The 15,023-nt window shown below is 42.9% G+C and overlaps 2 protein-coding genes across 7 annotated transcripts; both read left to right on the top strand.

Moving 5' to 3' along the window:
- The first annotated feature begins 1,093 nt into the window (after positions 1–1,093).
- LOC115167865 (molybdate-anion transporter-like) lies at positions 1,094–4,913 on the top strand. Of its 3 annotated transcripts, none has more exons than XM_029722572.1 (3): positions 1,094–1,245; positions 2,264–2,661; positions 2,800–4,913. In XM_029722572.1, the coding sequence occupies exons 2-3, from the start codon at positions 2,350–2,352 to the stop codon at positions 3,934–3,936; spliced, it is 1,449 nt and encodes a 482-aa protein (XP_029578432.1). In that variant the 5' UTR covers positions 1,094–1,245; positions 2,264–2,349; the 3' UTR covers positions 3,937–4,913. The 3 variants fall into 3 exon arrangements, with proteins under 3 accessions (XP_029578432.1, XP_029578434.1, XP_029578433.1); XM_029722574.1 differs by lacking the exon at positions 1,094–1,245 and adding an exon at positions 1,527–1,601; XM_029722573.1 differs by lacking the exon at positions 1,094–1,245 and adding an exon at positions 1,624–2,163.
- Positions 4,914–9,050: 4,137 nt separating this feature from the next.
- On the top strand, positions 9,051–14,996 carry LOC115167861 (protein lifeguard 2). Of its 4 annotated transcripts, none has more exons than XM_029722559.1 (12): positions 9,051–9,331; positions 10,303–10,414; positions 10,537–10,643; positions 10,851–10,915; positions 11,161–11,214; positions 11,302–11,352; positions 11,474–11,513; positions 11,679–11,716; positions 12,186–12,273; positions 12,422–12,517; positions 12,911–12,964; positions 13,068–14,996. In XM_029722559.1, the coding sequence occupies exons 1-12, from the start codon at positions 9,317–9,319 to the stop codon at positions 13,218–13,220; spliced, it is 873 nt and encodes a 290-aa protein (XP_029578419.1). In that variant the 5' UTR covers positions 9,051–9,316; the 3' UTR covers positions 13,221–14,996. The 4 variants fall into 4 exon arrangements, with proteins under 4 accessions (XP_029578419.1, XP_029578418.1, XP_029578417.1 ...); XM_029722558.1 differs by having other exon boundaries at positions 10,534–10,643; XM_029722557.1 differs by having other exon boundaries at positions 10,303–10,423.
- The last annotated feature ends 27 nt before the right edge of the window (positions 14,997–15,023 follow it).

Genomic DNA, 15,023 nt, shown 5'->3' with positions numbered 1-15,023 from the left:
GACTCGAAGTGGAATCGTGTTGATTTTTTGCGTTTCTTCCGTCCAGAGGGCACGTGAGCTCCCACATCACACGACTGGAGACAAGAACTGTGACTTGCTTTCCACTCCAGAGCAGGGCGCCATTGAAAGGAGTGATAACTGGAGTTGAAGATTCCCAGTGTCTGTGACTCCCGCCATTTGGTGCAACGCAGACCCGGTGGAGAATGTGGTGAAACAGAGAAGATACTGTCTGTACTACTGAACTTTGATGCAGTCTTCACCAGATAAAGTGAAGTTAGGATGTGTCAGTTATCCTGTAACTGCTTTTGTCCCAAATCCATTACGGTGTTTTTGGTGTCAAGTTTATGGTCATGTGGCAGCAGTGTGTAGGAAGGAGATTCCTAGATGTGAGAAGTGTGCAGGAGGACACGAGACAAAAGAATGTGTAGTATCAGTGGGAAAAGTTGTGTGTGTAAACTGTAGGGCTACCCATGGTGCTGGAGATCAGAGGTGTCCTGTGAGAGAAAGGCAGGTTGAGGTTGCCAGGATCAGAATAGTGCAGAAGGTGTCATATGCTGAGTCAGTGAAGAGTGTAGTAGAGGAAGATGGGTCCAGGTTCATTGATCCTAAGAGGACAATAGAGTGATAGAGAGTGATAGGAATAGCATTTTCTAGGTTTTTTTTGTTGGCCGTCATGGCCATGGTTGTCAATAGTACCACAGGAATGGAACGGAAATTAATGGAACGGAAATCACAGAGGATATATGTTGGCTGTGGCAGCTGCAGAGAAGCACTTGAGTGTACAAGATTTTACTGCAGAATAGTTAAGATGTTTTGAACGAGTGTCCCATCCTCCCAGGCTGCTGGCCTGGAGTAGGATCATGTAAGGCCAAAGTAGTGGAATAGGGGTGAGGGTTTTAATGGGTGCAGAGTTAGTTGGTATGGCAATTTTTTCACAAAATGGAATAAATTCATACTACAGCATTGTGGGCTGATACACAGCCAATATAATATCTGACGGCGTGCACCTATAACCTTTGTTTGCGGACCGCCATTATACCAAAGAAGAAGACTGACCGCACCGTCGGTATAGAGAAAGGCTGCCGCTCAGTGGTGAAGTTGAAAACAGAACTGCAGCAAAACCCGGAAGTTGGAGGATGTTGTTGTCGAGCACGGTTTATCGAACTTCGAAGCTAGCTATCTAGCTAATTCCTTAACACGACTTTGAGCATGTAAAGTGGTATGATGCGAGTATCAAACAAGATGGTAAGCAAATCAGTCAGCTTGTTTGTAGCCGATTAGGTGGCGTCACATGGCAAGATGGCTAACTATGCTATCTGCCTAGCTCTGGCCCAGTGCAGTTGTCACTAGTTACCACAGCCACAAAGTCAGAATGGGCTATATCGTAAAAATGCATGAAAACAAAAATGTGCCTATTTGGTCTTAAGGTACGGGTTAGTCATAGGGGTAGCAGTTTGGTTTAGGTTCAAAATCAGATTTTTAAGAAATTGTAGAAATGGGCGGGGTTTAGCCATAATTGTGACTGTGGTAACTATTGACGACTGTTACGTGAGGCCTTCAATCAAATCAACTCCCTGAATCTTTCCATTCATGCCTCCATAGTATGTTTTTCACGCTTTTGTTTAATGACTGGTTTCAACATACTTTTGTTACTCACCAAAGTGTAAATGTTCCTGTCGAAGTGCTGAGGAACTTTTATCCCAATGTCGCCAAAGTAGACTGTTTAGCTGTTTACTTGCGCATGTGTTGTTTGCGCATTTACCACACCACAGCTAGACTGGCGGTAAACAAATTGTTCAAAAGTTTAGGTCGTATTTTAGAAAAACGATAGTTTGCACATACATAGAAAACTTCGCAGTCAGTACGAAAATAATACTATATGGAGGGATAGATGGAAATATGCACGGCGTTAAAGAAGGCTTTGGCTACATATAACGCACAAGATCAGAGCTACTAGCTAACTGCCTAGGCTAGCTGCTTTTAACTTGTGAATATATGATGGTCGTCAGCAAACGTACACCATTTACGTTGGTGGTCAGTGAGGTTGCCACCTTACAGACCTTTGGTTCCGTTTTCAGCCTCGAACATTTCGAACACAGTATAAACTAGGCTACATTCTATGTTACCATGAAGGATGATGACACTACGCAAACAACTTCTCTGGCAAGTGTGGATGCCACGTTGACATGACCTACCTTGTTTATGTTATCAGATATTCAATATTTCTGTCTTTAAGTAAAGGTTATGTCCTCTTTCTCCACAGCCTTTGATTAATCCTCCTAGGACTACAAGATTGGAGTGAATAGACCTCCCTCATCCCTCCAACAGTCTCACTTGGACAAACTCACCATGTTGGTGACAGCCTACCTGGCCATCGTGGTCCTACTGGCTTTGTGTGTCGGTCTGGAGCTCACGGCACGTCGCCTCACCCCTCCTCAACCCACTCCCTCTGCTGAGGGCACCAACCCTGCTTTCCGTCGCTTCCAGGCCCTGTTCCTAAGATGCTACCTCCTAGCCCTGTGGGCTGACTGGCTGCAGGGGCCATACCTCTACAAGCTGTACCGTCACTACAGCTTCCTGGAGTCCCAGATAGCCATCCTGTATGTCGTTGGCCTTGCCTCCTGTGTTCTGTTTGCCCCTGTGGCCGGCTGGCTCCCTCAGGTAACAATAATGAAGACCACAAAGTAAATACTTTGATAGACTTTTTTATTTTATCCTCAATAATTGTTTTATGTACGTATGGCTAAGGCAACTATGTGTTTATTTAAACTTTTTTTTTTTTTAAATGCATTAATTCAGGTCCTGGGGCGCAGACAGACCTGCCTGCTCTTCTGCGTAGCCTACTCAGCCTGTTGCCTCACCAAGCTATCCCGAGACTACTTTGTCCTTATCGTGGGTCGCATGCTAGGGGGCCTGTCCACCTCTCTGCTCTCCACAGCCTTCGAGGCCTGGTATGTGCATCGACATGTGAACGCCCACGACTTCCCTAAAGAATGGATCCCCAGCACCTTCACCAAGGCTGCTAGCTGGAACCACGGGCTGGCGGTGGGGGCAGGGCTGGTGGCTAACATGCTGGCTGAGTGGCTCCACTTGGGGCCTGTGGCTCCCTTCCTCCTGGCTGTGCCTTGCCTGGGGGCCTGTGGCTGGGTGGTGCTGACTGACTGGGGCATGGAGGAGAAGGGAGGCCTGGAGGGGGACAACAAGACGTCCTTGCTTGGTCCTTCTGCTTCAGTGCCTCTGGCCCGGGCATCTGCACGGGCCCGGTTCTGGCGCAGCTGTCAGGAAGGTCTCCGCTGTCTGTTATCAGACAGACGGGTGATGCTGCTAGGAGGTGTCCAAGCTCTGTTTGAGAGTGTACTTTATATATTTGTCTTCCTGTGGACCCCGGTCCTGGACCCCCACGGCCCTCCGCTGGGCATCGTCTTCTCCTGCCTGATGGCAGCCAGTATGGCTGGGTCCCTGCTCTACCGCCTGGCCACCTCCACCCGCTACCGCCTTCAGCCTGGTCACCTCCTCTGCTTCTCCATGCTGCTCGCCTTTTTCTCCTTCTTCATGCTTATCTTCTCCACAGCCCCAGGCCAGCCCAGACCCCGCGAGTCCCTGCTGGCCTTCCTGCTGCTGGAGCTGGCTAGTGGCCTCTACTTCCCCGCTGTCAGCTTTCTCCAGGGGAGGGTGATCCCAGAGGAGAAGAGGGCCGGGGTGCTGGCCTGGTTCAGGTTGCCTCTGCACCTTCTGGCCTGCCTGGGGCTCCTCGCGCTCCATGGAGAGGTGTCTGGGACCGGAGGGGGCGAGAGTGGTAGTGGAACTAGAAACATGTTTGGGGGCTGTGCTGTTATGATGCTAGCTGCACTCTTGGCTGTGGTCAGTCTCTTTACTCTGGGAAGGAATGATGTGGATCTCAGACTAGAGGGGCCCAAAGGAGAGGGAGAGATATGACATTCAGAGAACTTTGTCCCAACATTGGACAATGACTAGGAATACAGTTACTGCTTTGTTGACAGATGAAGACTCGTTTGGGAAAGTAAAATGAACTTTTGAGGGACTGAAACCTGACATATAATCAACCTTGGAGTTACCAATATTAGACAATGATTTAAAATAATCTGGTGTCGGTAAGGTGTGTATATATATTTGTTTACAAGATTTCCTGATATTTATTTGTTTTCGTTTTGTTAACTGGGACTAGCAATTGTTTAGCTATATTGTTGGGTATATGAAGAAAAATATTTTTATTTTGAGTTATTATGCTGCAGTCTGCGTCATCTCTTGGCCTTCTTTTGAAGCACACTTGCATACGCACTGACGCACATGCTGGTGTAATAATGTTGTGCCAGTAGGTGGTGCCAGTCTAGCTCTAGGATGTTCTTCATATTCTAGCCTGTACATGTTGTAGTGTTTATCAACTGCGTTGTTCAGGGTGTACCACTCAGCCACGGCAGAACAGGGCTTACAGCACTAGCACAGCTGCTTGCTTCAGCAGAAATATCACCCACTCTCATATCATTTAACAAGTACAATATATCAATTCAGTCTTACTGTTTATGATGAAAGAAACTGTGAAATCAATCAATAGGCATGTGTAGCTACACTTTGTGGAGTTCTTGACATTATCAGTAGTGTCCAAAAGGGGAAAAATATTATACATAGCTTGTTGCGTGGACGAATATCGGTGCCATTCCATTATCAATGCCTGTTTTGGTATACAAACAGTTGCTATTTTGACTTATGGGGCTTGCTAGGTACATTGTAGTAATTAAACACCAATGTTAAGGGTGTTTAGATTCTGAATGGATATTTAATGTGTCTTGGAGAGGCATGTATATTTGCCTTGTTCTTTTTCGCTTTCTATTCTCCAGAACCTTCAGTAAAATAGGACATATTGTAAACATGGAATAAATATGATTTTAATAGTGTCTTTGTCATTTTGTGATCCTTTTGAATTGCAGTGATAATGTCAGACAGATTCAGGTTGTGATACTACACATGCACTCGCTGTCCAGTTTATTAGGTACGCCACCCCGTTCACAAAAATGGATCGCTCCAACAGACAGTGAGTCACTTTGCCGTGGCTTGTTATATAAAGTAGGCAAAGGGGTGATGGGTTCGCACTCAAAAAGCTTACTTCATTATTCTATGTGTTTTATTATTTTCACTGCATCAGGGATAGCGTACGCAGACGTTTTGGTATTCCAGCCTTCTTCAGTATGTGTAGGTACAATTTTCTTTTAATTTGCCTATCGGGAATGTGGCTTTTTTTGGTCTACCTGTGTACAAATTAGTCAGAAAGAAATACAGAATTATAGGGTATGGGATTGGGCACGAAGGGCAACTCGCAAATCAATCGCCCCACATGTTCGCTCACCTAAATGCATCATATCAATTCAAGGACATTAGGCAAAGCCGTTCATAAATATGTGGGGTCAACTCATAAACAACATGCAAAATTTGATATGGACTGTTTCTTTGTGAATTTTTTTATTTATTTCACGTTTATTTAACCAGGTAGGCAAGTTGAGAACAAGTTCTCATTTACAATTGCGACCTGGCCAAGATAAAGCAAAGCAGTTTGACACATACAACAACACAGAGTTACAGAGTTACACATGGAGTAAAACAAACACAGTCAATAATACAGTAGAAAAATAAGTCTATATGCAATGTGAGCAAATGAGGTGAGATAAGGGAGGTAAAGGCAAAAAAGGCCATGGTGGCAAAGTACAGTGGGGGGAAAAAGTATTTGATCCCCTGCTGATTTTGTACGTTTGCCCACTGACAAAGGATCCGTCTATAATTTTAATGGTAGGTTTATTTGAACAGTGAGAGAAAGAATAACAAAAATATACAGAAAAATGCATGTCAAAAATGTTATAAATTGATTTGCATTTTAATGAGGGAAATAAGTATTTGACCCCCTCTCAATCAGAAAGATTTCTGGCTCCCAGGTGTCTTTTATACAGGTAACGAGCTGAGATTGGGAGCACACTCTTAAAGGGAGTGCTCCTAATCTCAGCTTGTTACCTGTATAAAAGACACCTGTCCACAGAAGCAATCAATCAATCAGATTCCAAACTCTCCACCATGGCCAAGACCAAAGAGCTCTCCAAGGATGTCAGGGACAAGATTGTAGACCTACACAAGGCTGGAATGGGCTACAAGACCATCGCCAAGCAGCTTGGTGAGAAGGTGACAACATTTGGTGCGATTATTCGCAAATGGAAGAAACACAAAAGAACTGTCAATACCCCTCGGCCTGGGGCTCCATGCAAGATCTCACCTCGTGGAGTTGCAATGATCATGAGAACGGTGAGGAATCAGCCCAGAACTACACGGGAGGATCTTGTCAATGATCTCAAGGCAGCTGGGACCATAGTCACCAAGAAAACAATTGGTAACACACTACGCCGTGAAGGACTGAAATCCTGCAGCGCCCGCAAGGTCCCCCTGCTCAAGAATACATATACATGCCCGTCTGAAGTTTGCCAATGAACATCTGAATGACTCAGAGGACAACTGGTGAAAGTGTTGTGGTCAGATGAGACCAAAATGGAGCTCTTTGGCATCAACTCAACTCGCCGTGTTTGGAGGAGGAGGAATGCTGACATGACCCCAAGAACACCATCTCCACCGTCAAACATGGAGGTGGAAACATTATGCTTTGGGGTGTTTTTCTGCTAAGGGGACAGGACAACTTCACCGCATCAAAGGGATGATGGATGGGGCCATGTACCGTCAAATCTTGGGTGAGAACCTCCTTCCCTCAGCCAGGGCATTGAAAATGGGTCGTGGATGGGTATTCCAGCATGACAATGACCCAAAACACACGGCCAAGGCAACAAAGGAGTGGCTCAAGAAGAAGCACATTAAGGTCCTGGAGTGGCCTAGCCAGTCTCCAGACCTTAATCCCATAGAAAATCTGTGGAGGGAGCTGAAGGTTCGAGTTGCCAAACGTCAGCCTCGAAACCTTAATGACTTGGAGAAGATCTGCAAAGAGGAGTGGGACAAAATCCCTCCTGAGATGTGTGCAAACCTGGTGGCCAACTACAAGAAACGTCTGACCTCTGTGATTGCCAACAAGGGTTTTGCCACCAAGTACTAAGCCATGTTTTGCAGAGGGGTCAAATACTTATTTCCCTCATTAAAATGCAAATCAATTTATAACATTTTTGACATGCGTTTTTCTGGATGTTTTTGTTGTTATTCTGTCTCTCACTGTTCAAATAAACCTACCATTAAAATTATAGACTGATCATTTCTTTGTAAATGGGCAAACGTACAAAATCAGCAGGGGATCAAATACTTTTTTCCCGACTGTAAATATAATATAGCAAGTAAAACACTGGAATGGTAGATTTGTAGTGGGAAGAAAGTGCAAAGTAGAAATAGAAATAATGGGGTGCAAAGGAGCAAAATAAATAAATACAGTAGGGGAAGGGGTAGTTGTTTGGGCTAAATTATAGATGGGCTATGTACAGGTGCAGTGATCTGTGAGCTGCTCTGACAGCTGGTGCTTAAAGCTAGTGAGGGAGATAAGTGTTTCCAGTTTCAGAGATTTTTGTAGTTCGTTCCAGTCATTGGCAGCAGAGAACTGGAAGAAGAGACGGCCAAAGGAGGAATTGGCTTTGGGGATGACCAGAGAGATATAATAATAATTTGTAGACAGGTAGACCGGAAAAGCCACATCCCTGGCAACCCTGATTAGAAGCACCTGCTGCTCATCTGTTGATCTTAACAAATGCTGTTTTGAATGAAAGAAAATTGTACCTACGCACACGCTGAAGAAGGCTGTAAAGCCGAAACGTCTGTACGCTATCCCTGATGCAGTGAAAATAATTAAACATAGAATAATGAAGTAAGCTTTGTGACAACTTTTTGAGTGTGAACCCATTTGTTTGTTTGAATTCGCAGGCTTTACACACCAGCCAAGCTTTTGGGAGAGCGCTATGGTTCTCTTTTGATGATAAAAGGCTGGCAGACAGGCATTGAGGTATTCAGTTATTGAGGTTGCTGCAGCACCCCCTGATAAATTGAAATTAAAACATTTATAATAACGTTGACATCACCCCCAACATCTTCCCGCGGCCACGGATGTGCGGAACGGCATCTCGAAACGCACAACTCGTCGATCCTTGTGGCGGATGGGCTATTGCAGCAGACGACCACACCGGGTTACACTCCTATCAGCTAAAAACAAGAAGCAGCTCCAGTGGGCATGGGATCACCAAAACTGGGCAATTGAGATGTGGAAAAACATTGCCTGGAACATGACAGCAAATTCAGTTTAATTGAGTGGCCTGCGCAGGACCCAGACCACAATCCAATAGAGCATCTTTGGGATGAGATGCAATGGGCTGTTCACAGCATGAATGTACCACCGTCCAATCTGCAGCAACTGCGTGATGCCATCGCATCAGCATGGTCCAACATTCCTGTGGAAGGTTTCCGACACCTTGTAGAATTCCCTGAATAATTCAGGCTGTTCTGGAGGCAAAGGGGGGTCTGACCCGGTACTAGATGGGTGTACCTAATAAACTGCCCAGTGTATGTAGATAAAATGCAGGCCTCTTCTACAGTCTTACATGAATGTTTTATTAGTAGGAGCTTCTAGTATTTTCATGAATGTTAGTAACCTTTCATGAATTAATGCAGAACGCTGCATCAGTGCATTACCTAAACATAGAACATTTTAAACCAGTGATGCTTTTTCTTCCTCTTTAGTTAATGGAGAAAATATATATGTGATGTCAAAACGAGAGAAAAAAAAGGTTTTATTTTTAGCCTAAGTGCTACGGACAGAGAAGTAGAGGGAAAAGATGTAACTTTCAGATCATGTATTCCCTTCTACGCCACCCTCTCTCCTTTTTTACTGCAGACCAAATATTCCAGTTCTCTCTGGCCCTATCCTCACTTGAGTCACATACTGATACAACATCTGTCCACCCCTTTTTGCCAAGCGGTTTGGTACTGTCCAAGCTTCCCACAGCACTGCTGCTTCACCTGGATGTTTCTAGAATGTTCCTTTTTTGGGGGGGGGGGTCTGTGAGAATCCTAACTGCGTGGGCTGTTAGATTAAGCCACTGCTGCAGCATCAGAAGGGGTTTAATCTACGAGAAGCAGCAGCAGAGAGAGACACTATTTCCCAGGCTCCATCTTACCTAGTGTCAGTTCTTTTATTTGACTGTACAAGAACTGCTGGGCATCTAGGACACATACAAGAGGATAGAATATCAAGGAAGGAGGAAAACTGAGCTTCTTTGACTGGAGCAGAGAGATAAATAAAGCATCATAGTGTCTGCTGCAGACACCAGACACAGCCATTATGACCCAGGGCAAGGTAAGGGCTTTACAGATACATTATATAGATCTCATTGTATCCTCATTCATTCCATGCTCATTCTGCAGTAAACCCATAGTAGAAAGGGAAGGTTCTTGGCTTATATTTTATTTCAGTGCGTGTGGTGCACAATGTTATGTAATCATTGTGGCAGCATGTACGTAGGCTGTATCTGTCGCTCCATCCTCTCACCTGCCTCTGTTGAGGAGCTAATCTCATTGTGTTGCTCAGTAACGATGCAACGTCTCTTCAGCAGCAGAGAATAGTATTGTTATCAGAGAATGGCAGAGTGAATGAAATGACAGCTATAAACTAGATTGTATGGAGATGGAGAGAGGGTAATGTTCCACCTGCGTCACGATCCTTCAGTTCAGAGACATGGACGTACCACCCCCCCACATTATATATAACCTTAAGTGTTGCTGTTATGCATTGACTCAAAGCTGAGGAAGTTAAAGAAATACGATTAACCTACCCGTACTAATGACTGTAAATGAGATCACAATAGACTACTTACTATTTCTATTTTTATGTAGGAAATATGGAGAGAGAGAAAGAGGAGAGGGATATTCATATTCATTGGTACATTCATTAGCCATCTGGACAGTGTTGTGTAATGATGACTCATTCACTGATCCTGGATCGTCTACACCCACAGTGTGGAGCCATGCTACAGCAGATGGTTCGTCTAAGGACTGATCTCAGTCCAAATCTTACAGTCAGCAATCAGAGCATCAGATCAGATATCAAATGAGTCCCAAATTGTGAATCTGAATTTATCGTATTTGCTTTTAAAATGTGGATTTAAAAAAAAATAGTTGTTAAAAAAGGAATTTGGATTTAAAAGTTTCTGCTCAAGTTTCTCAGTTGATTAGTGGCTCATAATCTTCTTCTGTTGTTTTATTAAATGGTATTTTATTTCCAAACAGCTATTTAGTCCTGATTCGGTATCTTATGTTATGTACCCTCAGCTTACAGTCGCAAACAAGGCTGCTGAAGCAGGAGAGAAGCAGTATGGCACTTCGAGTGGAGAAGCAGGAGGGCCACCGGCCCCTCCCACCTATGAGGAGGCCACTGGCGCAGGTGAGAAAGGTATGTCAGTGTCGCAGAAAGAACCGTCATTTCTTCACTCCTCTCTCTTTATAAACAAAAGTGTGAAAAACAACTGACCATTTACTGTGTGTTTGTGTTGAACTTGTCAGCAGGCCTCAGCGGCAGCCCCTGCTACAGCGGGGCTTATCCTAGTGATGGGGAGATGCTCACAGAATTCAGCTGGAGTGATAAAAACATCAGACGGATCTTTATCCGCAAGGTAGGCTATGACTATAGCTATTAGTACCTTATTACTACCTTATTACATTGCACTACCTATACAAGCCAATTACTACTATAATACTAACCCATTACTACATTATTACTACCGTATGTTAAGGCCATACAGATACTGTATGCTATTTTTAAACTGTATTTTTCATTACCTCCTTTTAGTTGTCTTTTCTTCCCCGTTACCACCGTTTAGGTTTACGCCATCTTGATGATTCAACTTCTTGTCACTCTTTCCATTGTGGCTCTCTTCACATTCTGGTAAGTGTTCTATAACCTCTAAATACGGATGCTACTCTCCATCCTTCAATAGTTTTACCTGGTCAAGCAATAGATGGCCATGACAATCGCAGGAAGTCCTACACTTTGATACAGTAATGTTACATCACTGTGCACCAGACATGAACCTGTCACAGGTGCTAGATAGGAACACACACAGGAACAAGTACTTCGATGAAAATGGGCAAACATTGCATATTTACAATTATTTCTGGTTCCTTCATCAGTGAACCAGTGAAGAACTACATTCAGTCCAACCCTGGATGGTACTGGGCTTCTTAGTAAGTCACAGCTTTGATCTTGCATACATCATTACTATGTTGATTTCATTCTGAAAGTACTAAAATATGTGTTATTTCTTTACACAGTGCTGTGTTCTTTGTCACATATATTACACTCGTCTGCTGTCCTGGACCAAGGTGAGTTTACAATGTTAATGTGTGTGGTTAACAACTATCAGTTATTATGATACTAGAGAATGTATCATTTTAGCAGAATTTAACGACAGTACTTATTATGTTTGATTTGTATTTCCTACAGGAGACAGTTTCCATGGAATCTGATCCTGCTCGCCATCTTTGTACGTATCATAGAGTGTTTGAAACAATCCATATCTTTACAACATTTAAACACATTGTCTAAAGACTTTAAAGTACTACACATACTTCAGAATCACAGACTTCTCCTTTGTGTAACCCCTCTTTCTCGGTAATGTCTGTTCACTTTGTCATCTCTCCTGTTGCAGACCCTCTCTCTCTCCTATATGACAGGGATGCTATCCAGGTACAGTCTCCCATAACAGTGTCTACAGTTTGTTTGTCTCCGTTGTCCGCTATGCTTTGCATGCCTGCTTCTTCAGACTTTCAGTATGGCTAGCATGATGGTTTTTGCAGCCAGGTAAACAGCTAATGTGTTACATTAAATTCAGCTAAGGTTTTGGTGAACAGCTAATAAGTACAATCAGGTGGGTTAAATTTGTTTTGGATTGAAAACACGTATGGGTTGGTAAATCTCCAGGAAGAGGTTTGGGCAGCCCTGCATTAACCGGTGTCAGTATCGATCAGATATGCCAAAGATATACATGGGCTTAGTAACACTGTTATACATTTTAGTCTTGCTTAGTTACTGTGTATTCACCAAAATAAGTCATTAATATGTTATTCCTGTATACATTTTTTTTTGAGTATGTCATTTCTTAGTAAATAAATACTTGGCAAATAATTCCTGTACCATATCTTCCCCCCTCTAATAGTTATTACAACACCAAGTCAGTGGTGATGTGTTTGGGTATTACTGCTATGGTCTGCCTTACTGTCACTCTCGTCAGCTTCCAAACTAAGGTCAGTCTGCCTGAGGAAAAAGGAAATTCTAGAATTTAATAGGATCTCTGTGCTTCTATGATTCACAATTTGTTATAGGTTGTTATTTTTCCTCATGGCCAAGTTACCTTCTCTTTTTCTGCCCTATCTTCCCTTTTTTCCTATTCAGTTTGATGTGACATCATGCCAAGGTGTATTGTTTACCTTCTGCATGGTTATGATGGTGTCTGGACTGGTCCTGGCCATCGCATTGCCCTACGGATATGTAAGTTCTAATAATAATAATACACTTTATTTGTAGAACACGTTGTCATACATGAAAGCCTGCGAAGTAAAGTGCTATACATAGCAGGAAGTAAAACTACCCTAATCAGAAACTATATAATGAATGAGGTGAATAAATAAATGCAGGTGCAGACTAACATGAGGAATTAGACAGAGGTCTCCAACGCTGCGTTTAGACACGCTGCCAATTCTGTTCTTTTTTTCCCCCACTAACTAGTCTTTTGACAAATCAGATCAGATCTTTTTCAGAGCTCATCCGATTGGTCAGAAGACCAATTAGTGAGAAAAAAACCATCAAGCATACAGCTGCGTCAGATCTAATTGTACATTCACATTTTCTAGAGATATAATATCTGCTTGTTTTGTGCTCCAGGTGCCCTGGGTGCATGGTGTCTATGGTGCCTTGGGAGCATTACTTTTTACCATGGTAAAGTGTAAAACCTATATAGTCTGTTTTTACTTGACAGTCCACAAATGACAAAGAGAGATGTACAACTACTGTAATACTTCAACTCTTTTCTCCGTTTCAGTTTTTGGCGTTTGACACCCAGCTACTGATGGGGAACAAGCGCTACACAATAAGTCCAGAGGAATACGTCTTTGCCACTCTCAACATCTACCTCGACATTATCTACATCTTCTCCTTCTTCCTGTCCCTGTTCGGAACAGAGAGGACAAACTGAATCCACCTCCAGGCCAGCATCTCAGCTTTTCCATCCAAACACGGCCCGTATTCATAGTCTCAGAGTAGTAGTGCTGATTTAGGATCGGCTTTGCCATTTAGATCACGGTGAAAAGTGTCGTACACACATTTGAGCCTAGGTCGGCACTACTCGGAGACACGGTATGAATACAGGCTCTGATCTCACCATCAAGATGTACTGTACACAACCTATTGATCCTTGATCCACCACTTCTTCCCACAGTCTCAGCTTAGTGTGATCCTCCTTCCCTCTCTAGCATGATATGGACCTATACTACTTTATTGTCTGCTTAGCTGTCAATCTCCAGAATGTACAGTACTTTTCACCTATAGGGTCAGCGATCTATAGAATTACATTGCTAACGGTAGATAGGTGTGAAAAACACATGCAAAATCCTGAGTCTGTCTAAAAGCTAGAACTGTAGGTGTTTTTGTCTTATGCAGATGTGATGTCCTTGCTTTCTCCTGTTTTTTAACAACAGCAGTCATGAATGACACTGCTCTACAGGGGATTATCACCTCTTATGAAGAGGAACTTAAAGTATCTGCCCTAAAGGCATGAATATCTGAATATCTTTCAGTGTAGCAACATAGACATCATTGTGCTTAGTTCATCAGTAGTGCACTTGGCTACATCCAATTCCATCAGTGTATAACACATTGTGATGACCCTCAGCTTTAGAGTAGAGAGAGAGATAGAGAGAGTAAAGTATTACTTTATTGACCCGAACTTGGGAAATTGTTTTGTCACTCAGCATCGTCAATAAATTAAAAATGACAAGACACGTATCCATGACAAAATCAATTAAACACATATTAAGACACATATAAATCAATGGCATCTGTGCACAGTATGTCTGTGGTTTGTTGTTTCTCCTCCAGTCTGTCAACTCTTAACCTACTGGTTGAAATCTCAAAGGAACATAAGATCTGGAACGTGCAGGCAATTCAATCCAATTCTGATTTAATTTGAATGTAGGCAAATTGCTTGGCTTTCCTTAGATGCTTTAGACTAAAATAGTTCATCTAGTTGCACTAAAACTGGAGATGTAATGCAATCCTGTCAATATGATGAGCCATAGTCCAATGATGTCAGTAGGGGTTTACTCACCACCCTTCTCTTTCTTTGTAACATTCTGTTCTGTATTACTGTGTTGTGTTAACACACCCCTCCATGTTCAAATTTTCCAGCTAGATTGGCGGCTATTTAACTCTTAACTTTTTATTTATTTACAGATAGCTAAACCAGAGTCATCCCACTGGGCACAGATGTCAATCCAATGTCTATTCCACATTGGTTCAACGTCATTTTTGTTGAAATGACGTGGAAACAACGTTGATTCAACCAGTGTGTGCCCAGTGGAATATATTTAGAATCTAAATATACGGTTCTGGGACTGGGTTAAACCAATGATTTGATACATATGCTTTGCTAAGCATGTTTTGGGGGCCAATCTGGAAAACTTTTACAATGTGGGGATGTGGAAAATGTATGTGTTTGCTCCAGTAGTTATACAGTGCCCTCCGTAATTATTGGGACAGTGACACATTGTTGTTGTTTTGGCTCTGTACTGCAGCGCTTTGGATTTTAAATTATACAATGACCATGAGGTTAACATGCAGACTGTCAGGTTGAACCATTTAGAAATTACAGCACCTTTTGTATATAGTCTGACTATTTTAGGGGACCAAAATTATTGGGACAAATTCCCTTTATATGTGTATTAAAGTAGTCAACTTTAGTATTTGGTCCCATATTCCTAGCACAACAATGATTAAATCA

This window comes from Salmo trutta, chromosome 30 (genome assembly GCF_901001165.1).
Source record: "Salmo trutta chromosome 30, fSalTru1.1, whole genome shotgun sequence".
NCBI classification, from domain to species: domain Eukaryota; kingdom Metazoa; phylum Chordata; class Actinopteri; order Salmoniformes; family Salmonidae; genus Salmo; species Salmo trutta.
This window is presented reverse-complemented; position numbering and strand designations above follow the sequence as displayed.

Coding starts and splice junctions, on each gene's coding strand:
- LOC115167865 (XM_029722572.1), top strand. CDS start 2,350: ATGTTGGTGACAGCCTACCTGGCCATCGTGGTCCTACTGGCTTTGTGT. Junction 2,662..2,799: donor TGGCCGGCTGGCTCCCTCAG/GTAACAATAATG, acceptor GCATTAATTCAG/GTCCTGGGGCGCAGACAGAC.
- LOC115167861 (XM_029722556.1), top strand. Junction 10,644..10,850: donor GACGGATCTTTATCCGCAAG/GTAGGCTATGAC, acceptor ACCACCGTTTAG/GTTTACGCCATCTTGATGAT. Junction 12,965..13,067: donor GAGCATTACTTTTTACCATG/GTAAAGTGTAAA, acceptor TCTCCGTTTCAG/TTTTTGGCGTTTGACACCCA.